At 39.8% G+C, this 13,021-nt stretch overlaps 1 protein-coding gene across 4 annotated transcripts in view; it reads left to right on the forward strand.

Moving 5' to 3' along the window:
* The window catches only part of Prex2 (phosphatidylinositol-3,4,5-trisphosphate dependent Rac exchange factor 2), a 301,528-nt gene that overhangs the window by 83,939 nt on the left and 204,568 nt on the right, over positions 1-13,021 (forward strand). For 3 of the 4 annotated variants that reach the window (XM_029482876.1, XM_021163512.2, XM_029482881.1), the window contains exons 5-6: positions 1,249-1,350; positions 9,325-9,486. In XM_029482876.1, the coding sequence (XP_029338736.1) occupies positions 1,249-1,350; positions 9,325-9,486 (264 nt within the window). Of the gene's footprint in view, positions 1-1,248; positions 1,351-6,222; positions 6,274-9,324; positions 9,487-13,021 lie in introns of those variants that run through there. The other variant, XM_029482884.1, reaches the window with a different exon arrangement.

Below are 13,021 nucleotides of genomic sequence, written 5' to 3' on the forward strand. Positions count from 1 at the left end.
AAAGAGAGGCCCATTGGACTTGCAAACTTTATATGCCCCAATATAGGGGAATGCCAGGGCCAAAAGAATGGGAATGGGTGGGTAGGGAAGTGGGGGGCACTATGGGGGACTTTTGGGATAGCATTGGAAATGTAACTGAGGAAAATATGTAATAAAAATATTAAAAATTAAAAAAAAAAACTGTGACAGAATATTCTGGCCTCGCAGTGCCGCTATCTGAAGTTCTTCTCTTTTCTGCCTGATGTATAAAGTCTACTTCTGTGTGGCCATCATGGAAGGCAATGTAGAAACAAGTTTCAATCAGGTTTTCCTCTTTATACATTTGTTCAGAAGACCAAAGACCATTTTACCCCAGTGGGTTTTCTGTTTACTGCCCCTTCCTGGTGATCCTCATGCCTACCGCCCTGTGACTGTTGATGTGTGGGGATTTCTCCTTCACATTGCCAATGTGGAGATCCTCTCTGACTTCCTCTGAGATTGGCTACCACAGTGTTATTCCTTAAGTGTGATCACATAGTAACAGCAGGAACAGAATGGCTTTGAATCACCAGGTTAAAGTGTTCCAGTTTGGCAAAGTGAGTCACTCTGAAATGAGTTCAAGTTGGTCACTAGTGAGCAATGAAGCCTGACTTTCACAGTAGAACTCAACTTCTCTATGTTTGCTTTTCTCCAACATGATGACTTTTCAAAATTATTCTTTTTTAATTTCTGTGTGTGTATGTGTGCCTATGTGCCTGTATGTATATGTGCCTGATTGTCAGTAGGTGTTCAACATGTGTGCAGGTGCCTATGGAGACCAAAAGAGACAGTCACATTCTTTGAAACTCAAGTTACAACAGTTGTGAGCTGCCTGATCTGTGTTCTGGCAACTGGACCTGGGTCTATTTGCAAAAGTAGCAAGTGTTTTTAACTCTCTTAAGAGCAGGACCATCTCTCCAAGCACAACATTGTGCTTCCTATAAACAAAAAATACCTGTTTTGTCTGTTTCTCTATTTTTCCTCTCTTTTACTTTTTCTACTTAAACCCTTCCTCTTCATGCTTGCTCAAAAGAATATGTATAAATTAAATTCTAAATATAGGTTCACTTTGGGTTCTGTAACCAATGTGAAGGACTAGTTCTTGACGGAACCTTGTAACATGGTATGTAAGGACATGTATTTTTCACAAATGTTCAGCATACAATGTTATGACAGAATAGTTCACAACCTCAGGTTTGCAACATGTACTTATGTTTATTTTCCCCACAGAACTGCATGCTGCTTGGAGGTCGGAAGAATACAGACGTTCCCCTGGAAGGATATTTAGTGACACCAATTCAGAGGATATGCAAGTACCCTCTTCTTTTGAAGGTATTTTAATTATGTACAGTGTTTGTTATTACCTTAATATTTGACTGATTTATTTAAAAAACGTATCTTTTAAAAATACCACTATTATTAAAAAAATAGACCATAATTACTGAAAAAATAGCTGTTTTGTCATAAATTCCTGTCTTGAATAGGAAACAAACCTTTGGTAGAAAGAGCATTAAAGGATGCTCTTAGTGCTCTCTGGAGCACACATACTTGTTTGAGCTTCATTTAGAGTATATGTATTAGCTTTAGAAGAGACCCCACTAAATCATTATGATTGGCTTCTACAGAACGTTAACTATAGAGAACTTTATAATACTTCCACTGTTGGTCTATTTTTGGTTTTTCCATACTTTGGTGACTAGATGCTAATGAAGTTAAGGTTAAAATTACATAATTTTAAAGCATAGTCTGATGGTTAGTTTTTTGTCAGCTTGACACAAGTTCTGGACATCTGAGAGATAGAATGGATCTATTGAGAAAATACCTCCATCAGTTTAGTTTGTGGGCAAGTCTGGAGGACATTTTCTTGATTAACAGTTGATGTGGGAGGGGATGGTGGTGTCACCCCTGGGCAGATGGTTATGAGTTGTATAAAAAAAAAAAAAAAAAAGCAAGCTAACCAGCCATGGGAACATGCTAGTAAGCAGTGTTCCTCCATTGCCTCTGCTTCCAGGTTTCTGCCCTCACTTCCCCTCATGATCTACAATAAGCTGAAACAAACCCTTTCTTCTCCAAGTTGCTTTGATTCTTGGTGTCTATCACCGCAATGGAAACCCAATCAATACACTTGCCTTTTAAATGATTATTTTAAGTGTATGGTGTAGACCACATGGAACCAGAGATGATGGAACACAGTAAAAGAGATCCAATTACAGACAGTAAACACTACATAGAGACCTCCCCCAAATGGGGGAGTGAAGCAGAAAGCCTGAATGGGTACACCTGCCATCTGTAGTGTGGTTTCACATTCCTGTTACTTTCTCTCTGTCATACAGTGATGGTTTTGTTGTTCCATCTTCCAGAATCTAGCTCGGAAATATCCAAATTCTGGGAAGGGCACAGAGTTATTGAGAAAGGGGTTGCAAAATCCACAAAAATTCTTCCTTCAAGAAAAATGATACTGTAGCCTATGTAGGAGCACTCATGATAGTCAGATGGCAAGAACTGTGGCAGACACAGTGAGAAATCACTCCTTTAAGGAGATAGCTCAGGGTTTTCAAATTTGGGAAGGGTTGACATTTGAGGATCAGTTTGAGCTGGCAGTTTCTTGGGGTCTCTTGTTTCAGGGGAGCCAGAAGCAGCTGAGGGCTGACACAAGTCTGTTGGAGCCATGTGTCTGGTCCTCTGACTCTAACTGCTTTGAGGGTGGCTAGCATGACAAGATATTGGCTCTACCAAAGGAAGTGGACAAGGCTTTTGATTGGACCCTGATGTCTTGATTAGTATGAAGTATACTGGACAGAAATGGGGAGGTTCTTCATGTCCTTCTGTGAAAAATCCTGTCTCTAGTTCTGACAGATCTATTGAAATTTTGCCAGCTGATGACATGAGTCTCCAGTGACAGTTTTAGGGTCTGGTCAAGGTCATTGGTGAGGAAAGATTTACTGTACAGGGATGACACTTGGTAATTAGACTCATTCCTAAGTTTGAGTAGGGCTGGGGCAATAGATATTACCCATGGGACTTGGGTTTTCTGACCTAGCTTCCTTAGGTGTCTTTTAGGAGATGTGTAGCCTGTTTTACTTTCCCAGGAGTCTGGGGCTGTAAAGCACAATATAGATGATACTGAATTTCTAAGGCTTTTAGTCAGACCCTGAGAAATGAGTGGGCCCATTTTTAAAGCTGTAAGGATTTTCTATGCTCATCCAAGCTCTGAGAAAAGATACAGTCTTTTTATATTTATTATAGATGCTTAAAGTCTTTGCTTAGGCTGTTCTCAACTAACTCATGACTTACCCATTTATTCTAGTCTAAGTTCTGCCATGAGTCCTGTTGGTTTCCTTCCATTTCAGCCTACTTCTTCCTCTGTCTGACTGGTGAAATCTTCTTTGCATCTGACTCATTTCCCATAATTGTCTCTTCCTGGAAGTCCTATCTTCCTTACCTGCCTTTGCTTTAGGCCATTAGTTTTTTTTTTTTTCTTTCTTAAAACCAATCAGAAGGTGAGAGAGGGAGTGTTTAGAAAATATGATGTAGCCATATGAATAACAATACAAAAGTCTGTCTGCATTCAACTCTCTGTTGCACAGAAATTAGCATTTGAATAGTACAAAGAAACTCTTTACCCAGGAGCACAAAAAATCACCTCAACATATTGTCATTCTGGAAACTTTTTTTGTTTTTGTTTTTGTTTTTTTGAGACCAAGTTTCTCTGTGTAGCCCTGACTGTCCTGGAACTAGCTCTGTAGATCAGGCTGGCTTTGACCTCACAGAGATCTGCCTGCCTCTGCTTTTTTTTTTTTTTTTTTTTTTTTTTTTTTTTTTTTTTTCGAGACAGGGTTTCTTTGTATAGCCCTGGCTGTCCTGGAACTCACTTTGTAGACCAGGCTTGTGGTGGTGGCAGCACAGGCTTTTAACCCCAGCCCTCAAGGGGGCAGAGGCAGTCTGAATTTGAGACCAGCCTGGTCTACCTAGTGAGTTCCAGCACTGCCAGGGCTACACAGAGAAACCCTGTCTTGGAGAACAAACAAACAAACAAACAAACAAACAAACAAAGATCTAGCCTTAACCCAAGAGTATTTTTAGGGGAATCTGGGTAAGGAGAGTATGAAAATTAGAACAACTAGATGGGGTGGAGCCACTCTGTAACTGATCATACAGAAACCTTGGACTGATTTATTTGTTAGAACCTTTGCTAACACCAAGAATGGGATGTTCTGTGTGCTGGAACATTCAGCCAATCTTCCTTATTTCTTTAGCCTTTGGATTATGTCCCTCTCTGACTTCAGGCTTCAGGATACATTGCCTCTGATCTAGAAAATAGGCAGGATCTTTAAGATACATAACTACAAAAGTTACCATTTTAGTCTTCTTTATAGTTTGTACTTCCATCTGTCTATGCTGTAGCCTTGATCATTGCTTTCCATTGAAACAAGCAGTAGTGTTCTGCCCTGGAGGGATAGACCTTAAGTCTAGACAAAAAGTTTCTTTCTAATGGAGGAGTCAGGCAGGGTGTAAGGAACTATTAAAAAGAAATGACAAATGTGGAGTTCTCCTCCTAAACATGCAAACAGTTGAGTGAAATATCACTTAAGGGGATGGTCTAATGCACCCTGAATTGTTGACCTTCAGGACCATGGAACAAAGGAAAGGTACAGTGCTAAGAATCAGTCATGAATCTAATCTTATGTTTCTCATAGTCAGAAACTCCTTAAGACTGTTGATCACGATGGAAGCCAGTATGAAACCCCTCTGCCTGCCAGCCCTGTCATTGTGGGGATAAAGGTCAACTAGGCTGGAAGGCACTGATGTTGCCAGTGATTTTCCTTATAGATAGGACAGGGTCTGAGAGGTCTCTGAGAGCATTCCCAACAGGAAGTGGCCTTCTTGTGAAGCAAGCCCTAGGCTTAGACTTGTTTCAGGGGTTGGGGGGACGTTTATCTAGTTGGCTCTTGTAGTGATCACTAACTCCCCATGATACCCTTTCCTTTCATGGTTGTATCATAAAATGTCTGGGTTTATGACCTGGACAAATAAAAATCAAAAAGCCTGCTAGTGTTTTGTCTGGGGCTGCTACCAGTGTCTGGAGCTTTTTATGAATGTCTGAAGTTGGCTGAGTTAAGAGAGTGGCTTTTAGGATTACTTCTTCTAGTGACTCGGGGTATGTAGAAGCTTTCGTGTCTTCTTGAAGTATATAACAGGGACTAATAAAGAGTTTAGACAGTAGCAGCCTTCTTAAGACTCTCTATCACACAGTAAAGAATGTCATCTCCATTCTTCATGTGGTCATTCAGATTACAGAGGTGGGCTAGCCTTATCCCCCATAGGAAAGTCCTTGTCCACTTTAGTCCTCTGGGCAGTGACAGTGTCATTGCTGCTTAAAGAGCTCAATCTAACATTCTCCTCTTTCCCAAACGGGTTAACATTTGTTTTTAATAGCGTCATTACATCTCTCTAACATAATTCATGTATCTACTTCAGTAGCTCAGTAGATTGATCACACTGTTCTGGACCCTCCATATAACTCCCCAGTTCTTCCTTACTGTGTGTCATTCAGTTCTGCCAGGATAAAGGAGGAATGGGCAAACATAGCTCTTCTCTCTCTCTCCTGAGTCTTACCTAAGAAAAAAACATCCCTTTTGGGTATTAGGATAGTGCATACATAATTATTTTGTTTCTTTTGGGGGTAAGAATTGCATGGATATGAAGGTTATTGGGGGCTTAGGCTCCCAAGAGATCAGAATTGATCCTTATTTGTTGTTGTTGTTTTGTTTTGTTTTGTTTTTGTTTTTTTTTCTAGTAGAGTTTTCTTGGGTGAAGGTCTTTCTTCTAATTTCTCTGGCTCTTCATATCATCTTAAAAACTCTATTGCTAGCTATAGTCCACTAATGTGGAACCATCAGAAAGTATTGCAGAGACTCTCCTCGGCTACTGGTGGATCAAAATAAACTCCAATTAAATTATTCCCAGCGAGGGTTCTTGTGGAATGCTTTATGTACCATGAAGGTATTCTCCAGAATAGGCCCCTCAAATCTGGTTCTCAGATGTTAACTTACTCCACCTCCATTATTTCAGGTGTACAATAGTAAGAGGAACTAGCTATACTCTTAGTCGCAACTCTCTGGAAGGGTAGCAGTTAGAATCCAGATGATGTAACAGTCCAATACGTTTTTAACTGTCCTAATCGTGGCTCCTTATATTCTGATCTAGGAGAGGGGAGTGAAGAGCCCAAGAAGAGCCTGTTTGTAGTCAGACTAGGTAAGACCCTCAAAACATCCCTCCCCAGTTGGAGAAGACTACATAAGACTAACAAGATCCTATGTAGCCAGAGAAGACTAGATAGGATGCCAACAAGATTCTCCATAGTTGGACCTCTCCAACTAGATAAGACACTAAGAAGACTCTACCTAGTCAGAGAAGACTACAATTGTCTGGATAGAGGGAAAATGCTGTCTCATTAGGACTAAAGTTCATGAAGTCTCTTTGAAGCCAGCTGCCTGTAACAGTTCTAGGAGATCTTCAGCCTCAGTCTAAGGAATGAGTGTTTGCCAGCTGTGAAGCCTTCAGCCAGAACTCTCTGAAAGAAGTCTCTTCCTCTTAGAAACAAAGGCATTAGTGCTAAATCTGAAAGTGAACCCTCCTTATCAAAGAAAAGGGAAAAATAAACTGACCACTCTGTGCTTTCCACTATACTTTAAATGTAGCAGTGGTAACCTTCCTGTTCCAGAATAAGGAAGGGATGCCATATAACTCAGTGGTCACCCCATAACATGCTTTTGTGGTTTGGTTCAGTTTACCCTGACCTTAATATCTAGATGCTCACCAGAAGGATTCACAGGAAGTCTTTCAAAAATGTTACTGTCTAGTCAGGGAGGTTCTCAGACACAGCAGGCACCAAATTTTGTTAGGAGTGAAGAAGCACACATACAGAAGACTCCCCATAAGTGCAGAGGGGATTCAGAAATCAGATCTTCAGGGAGGGCTTGAAGTTTTTAATTGTTTTGGGGCTCCTTAAACAAAGAGGAGGCAGCTTAGGAGTGTTTTGGAGTAGATGGGTCTGCTAGTCTGCTAGTGTGTGTGTGTGTGTGTGTGTGTGTGTGTGTGTGTGTGTATGTGTATTGGGAGGCTGAAGAGTGGCTGTACACCAAGCCTTTGTTCTGGATGGAGAGGCCAGAAGTTTACCATCTGCAGGTTTACCTATAGCCTCTTTTCCTAGCTGTCAGCCTGTCATGGTGCTTATTGCCTTCAGGATATCTTGCCTTAATTGCTCTCTACCTTAATTTTTTGAGCCAAAGTTTCTCACTGAGCCTGAAGCTTATCAACTTGGCTAAGCTAGATGACAAATAAACTTCAGGGATCCTTCTGTCTGTCCCAACCTTCTACAGTGGGGTTATAGGTGAAGAATACTATACCTAGTTCTTGACACACATTCTGGGGATCTGAGATTGGGTCCTCATATTTATGTAACAGGCACTTTATGGACTGAGTCACCTCTGAAGCTTGTAAGAACCTTAATTTAAAAAAAAAAGACTGATTTCTTATCACAAAGTAGGTCTAAAGTTGCTTGGTTAAGCTATGAACAGCCTATGCTGAAGCAAAGGCAGGGACCTTCTGCTGCAATTTTGGCACAGGCTTTAACATGCAGTATCAATACAAGCATGGCTCTGTATGTTCCTATGTTCTGAGAGTCCCTACAGATTTCCAGCTTTGGGACTCAGTGGGCTTATGTACCCACAGGTATCCTGATCCCTGATCTCTGTTGGAATACCAGCTATTGTAAGGGCCAGAAGAAATGTTAAGAATGTTGTAAACAAGTGGTTGCATTAAATCACTCATTGCTGAATAGGAAGGAAACAAGTGTTTAAATTTAATTCTTAAAACAAAACCAAAAACCCAAAACCCCAAACCCTAGCATCATAGATACATTCTTGTCTCACATGTAAGAGAACAGCTAAGAGGCTGTAGGTAGAGCTTAGCTCCTTTTCCTTTGTGGGAAGATTATTTTCATACACACACACACATACAGACACACACACAAAGATGATTTACTTATGCATACAGATAAACTAATGTTGAAAAATTCTGCTTATATTGTCTTTGAGTGGTTTTATTTATTCAGAGGTAAGTATTAAATCCACGAGGTTATGGTATGAGTAACCATTAGAATTACTATTTGATTTGTTTTTTTGTTTGTTGTTATTTCACACGATCTAGTTCATGTCTCAACTCTTTGGATTAGGTTGGCCACCATTCCAGGGGCCACATCCTGCCCTGAAGGTTGATGTTCTCATTTCCCATACAACCAGCCGCTCCCTTATTTAATTCTTAGTTTGTGCTTTGGGGATGGAAGTTTTATTTATGTTTTTTTCCTTTTCATTCCAAATATCAAAAGCAGAATAATCTGAAATCTTTTAACTATATTAAAAGGTCTTCTTAGTTGTTGTTTAGAAGTATAAAATTAAACATCTTCACCCACTGTCTAGACTTTTATGACCACACTGCTTCTTAGTTAGTCATTTGTTTCCTTATGGCAGTTGTCATCAACATGATACTAACACAGTTACAAAAACCCTGCAGCATAATTTCAGAAAGATTCCTGTTTTTTTTTTTTAATTTCTAAATATGGAGTGGAAAAGCAGGCATTTCATAGTTGTCCTATTATTGAATATTTTGAAATAAACTTTGATCTTCTGCTTAATATGATCTAACATGAAAGGAATACACATTACATTTTTCCCAAGATGAAGCTGAAATTTTTACTCTGGACCCCCAAATCTTAAGATGGACATACAATATCAGAAGTAAATTAAAGAATTTACTTCTCAGAATTAAAGCCCATTTAAAGTGTGTGAAATGAGGACATCAGCCTATAGTTTCTCAAAAGATGTTAGAAATAGGGATTTAATTCATTTTTGAAATTGTGGTGCATATTTATTTGAAGATCTGGTAAAGAATCCAAGACAAAGGAAATTAACATATACTGATATGCTTCTGTTTGAACAGAAATCAGATTTATAAAAGCTAGGATGTGATCCAGGTGAGGTAGTTGATCATTTGAATCAAGAAACGTCCTTCTGTTTCTAAAATACAGGTAAGTATGAGGAAAAACAACAGTTTCTGCAAAAACTGAGCATTGAAATAATGCTCACTCATCGATTTGACCTTTGGCTTTTGATCTCTATCTTAGTGGAGGTTGTGATGTCATTTAGCAGAGTGACTGTCACAGTCTTTGTAGTTTTCATTTCCTGGTCAGTCTGCTGTACCAAAGCACTGGAGATCAAAGGGTGGTTTGTCTTTGTGTATCCACAGGAATTACTGAAGCGGACTCCACGGAAACATAGTGACTACGCAGCAGTGATGGAAGCACTCCAAGCCATGAAAGCTGTTTGTTCCAACATTAATGAGGCCAAGAGACAGATGGAGAAACTGGAAGTTTTAGAAGAGTGGCAGGCACACATTGAAGGCTGGGAGGTATGTGTCCTTTGCTCAGCTCTTCAGCTTCATAGGGCTGTGGCTTCTCTTCAGTGCATGAAACCCTGTGTGCAGGGCTTCTCCTCAGTTCATGGAACCCTGGGTAGTTATCTTCCAGCAGCCCATGGGTTGTAGTCATCTCAGAAAGTGTCACCTTAACACATGTGTAGGATGGAAGTCATCTTGACCTGAGACATGTGTGATGGAACCAATCAATACCATGTGCCTCCAAGCTCTGGCCCTTCAGAATTGGGGTACCAGAATTACCTTTTTCCTGTCCTGATTCTGGTCAACAAGTTTATAATCTGGATTCTTGAGATAATAAAAGATTGTGTGTGCTGTGATATCATGTTTAGACTCTTACATTGGGGATATGATGTTGAATTTTATTTTGCTAGTCAGTCTGTGTTTTGATTTCATTTTGAAACTGAAGGAAAGCTCTATGATTTATTTGATGGTGTTCATCTAGTCAAAATGAAAAATGTTATGAGTTTTATGAGTCATTAAAGAAAGTTTTTTAAAGATAAGAAAGTAAATAAAGATCTTGTTTGAGAAAATGCCCGGTGTTTCCAGCTAAGGTGACTGGGGATGTTAGTCTTAATTATTTCACAGGGATAAAATCGGCATTTCTGCTATAAAAATAAGCTAAAATACAGGTTTGAAATGACTGTAACTTAAAATAATATGATCTTCAGGCTAGCAGAATTTTTTTTCATGTGATAAACAATTAAGATAATAAAAATACAAGTGTGGAAACAGGAATAAAATTCTATAGCCAAGTACAACTCAGGCCAGTACACAGATTACTTTTATCTTTGGGGATTTGTCATTAACTAATTCTTTTCTTGGTTATCATTGGACATAAAATTATATTCAGCTAGAACTGCAAAGAAATCAACAGTGCTGACCTGAAATAAGTCTCCTATTTAGCTACCTCCTGGGATGAATCACTGAAAGTGCTAACTGGGGTCTGATTCCTCTCTGCCTATAGTCTTCCATTTGGAGTGCCCAGGGTGACCCTTCCTGCAGCAAGAATCCTGCCTCTTTTAATCAGAGAGAATGGTTGTGTGTTTTACAGTTGATTCATGATGATAATTCCTTTCCTGCGGAGCAGTTGTCCTGCTGGGATGAGAGAAATGGAGCCAAGTTTGCTTTTGTGGCTTTGTTGTCAGTCAAATACTAGAAGAAAAACCACACTCTCTTAGCATTGCAGGATTTGCCAGTATAATCTGCCAGCCTTTTACTACCAGAAAGAACTTCAGAGACTCTTTTCAGTACTGTGGATTCTGTTGTAATTTGGTTCTGTTCTAGTATGTAGCTTAAAAAGATAGGTCTACTACAGATAAGAGAGTTTGCTTAAACAATATTGCTTTTTTGCACAGCTATGGATTGCATTATTTTACAAGTAGATCACACAGAGGATGTATCCATTAGGCCAGTTGCTAAAATTTGGGTCTTGAATGTCCCTCAATACCCATGTGTTGAAAGCTAGGCTCCCAGTTTTTGCTACTGTCTGGAGATGGTAGTACTTTTAGGAGGTGAGGCCTAGTAGAAACAAGTTAGGTGACTGGAAAGTGTGCCACTGAAGGGGATATTTAGATGTTGGGACCTTCCTGTTTCACTCTTATATTTTCTTTTCTCCATGAGTATCTTAGTTAGGGTTTCCATTGCTGTGAAGAAACACCATGACCAAGTCAACTCTTATGAAGGAAAACATTAAATAGGGGCTGGCTTACAGTTTCAGAGGAACCATGACATCATCCTGGCATACATGATACTAGAGAAGCTGAGAGTTCTATATCTTGATCCTAAGTCAACCAGGAGGACAGAGTTCCTTCTGCAGACAGCCTGGAGAAGGGTACCTTCTGCACTGAGTAGAGCTTGAGCACCAGGAGCCTTCAAAGCTTACCTGCACAGTGACATCATTCCTATAACAAGGCCACCTCTCTTCCTATAAAGCCAAACCTCCTAACAATGTCACTTCCCATGGGCCAAGGATACTCAAACCACCACAATGAGGTAAAAAACTATCTCTGAAAATACTTCCACTATGACATACTATCTCATCAGAGACCAAAGCAATGAGACCAGGTGGCCAAGGACTGAGATGCTGGAAGATATGAGAAAAAACCCAAATGTTTCCTTTTTATCCATGGATTTATTTCAGGTATTCTTTATAGTTAACAGAAATGACATGCCAGCCCTGATTTTACAATATTCAGAGTGGAGCCTTGAAGCTGAGGAAGTCAGTGGAGCTTTAGCAGTTTAGTTGAGTATGCAGGAATCCAGCAAGGGCTCAACTGTGTCACACAGGGCAGTTGATAGTGCTAATGCCCTCTGTTCTTGAGAAGATTTAGAAGAATAAATGAGATATGGCCATAGAATTGAGAGTTGGAGAATGTTGAAGCATGAAGCTTAGCTGAGCCAGCTACTAGATAACTCATGACTAGTTCTCGCTCTGTACTCCAGTCCCCTATAGCGATGAGGGGAACTATTAATACTTTTGAAGGGGTTAGTAGAGAGTACTCTTCCAAGAGAACTCTCTAGAAGCACAATTTGGACAGGGTTAACTCTACCCTGAGAGAGAACAGGAATGGGTTAAAGAGGTAGTATGGATTTTTAACAGGGTTATTTGATATATGTGGATAAATCTTCTGCCTTCAGGGGAGTCCAAGTTTTGATGTAGATGGTACAATGATATTCACAGAAAGCAGAGTCCTCTGAAATGTTTTTTTGTAGTTAGGAACTTGGGGTGAGTGCTGAGTATGAACTCTGTGTAGATTTCCTGCAGCTCTCTCATAACCACTTCAGGGATATAAGCATTCTTGCATCAGTCACTAAAATGCTGTTGAATAGCACCAAAGTCTTTTAAGTGATGGATATGCATTAATTCTAATTTGGGGTGAAAATTCTTTTCATTCAATTATCCAGCGTCCCATTGTCTCTTTAGTCAAAGAAAGGTTTTGTCTGTCTGTCTGTTTTTGAAGACAGGGTTCCTCTCTGTAGCCCTGGCTGTCCTGGAACTCACTCTGTAAACCAGGATGTCTGCCTCTGGCATCCAAATGTTAGCAGTAAAGGACTGCATGCTGCCATGACCCTGCAAACTAATTTGGTTTTTCAATAAATTCTCCCAAATAATTTTCCTACCTGGAACTTTGTGCTACTAAATGATCATTTACACTTGTTTGTGGAAATTGCATAAATAATTGCAACTTGTTGTTCCCAAATGATTTGAAATGATAGGAAAAAACATGGCTTTTGAGGAGACATGATGTTTAGTCTAAGCTCCTGTGAGTGCCCTCCCCATACCTGGCCAGGGATATACATCAGACTTCACTTATAGATAGTGTGGATGATTTCAAGAATGTAATGACATGAGTGACTATACTTTGAATAACATGAAAGTTCTGCAAACATGAAGCAATATTTTTGAAGCTTTGCTTTAGCAGTAGGAGTTTATCTTTAAGAATCTCTGATTTAGCCGGGCATGGCGGCACACTCCTTTAATCCCAGCACTTGGGAGGCAGAGGCAGGC

Source organism: Mus caroli, chromosome 1 (genome assembly GCF_900094665.2).
Source record: "Mus caroli chromosome 1, CAROLI_EIJ_v1.1, whole genome shotgun sequence".
Lineage (NCBI taxonomy): Eukaryota > Metazoa > Chordata > Mammalia > Rodentia > Muridae > Mus > Mus caroli.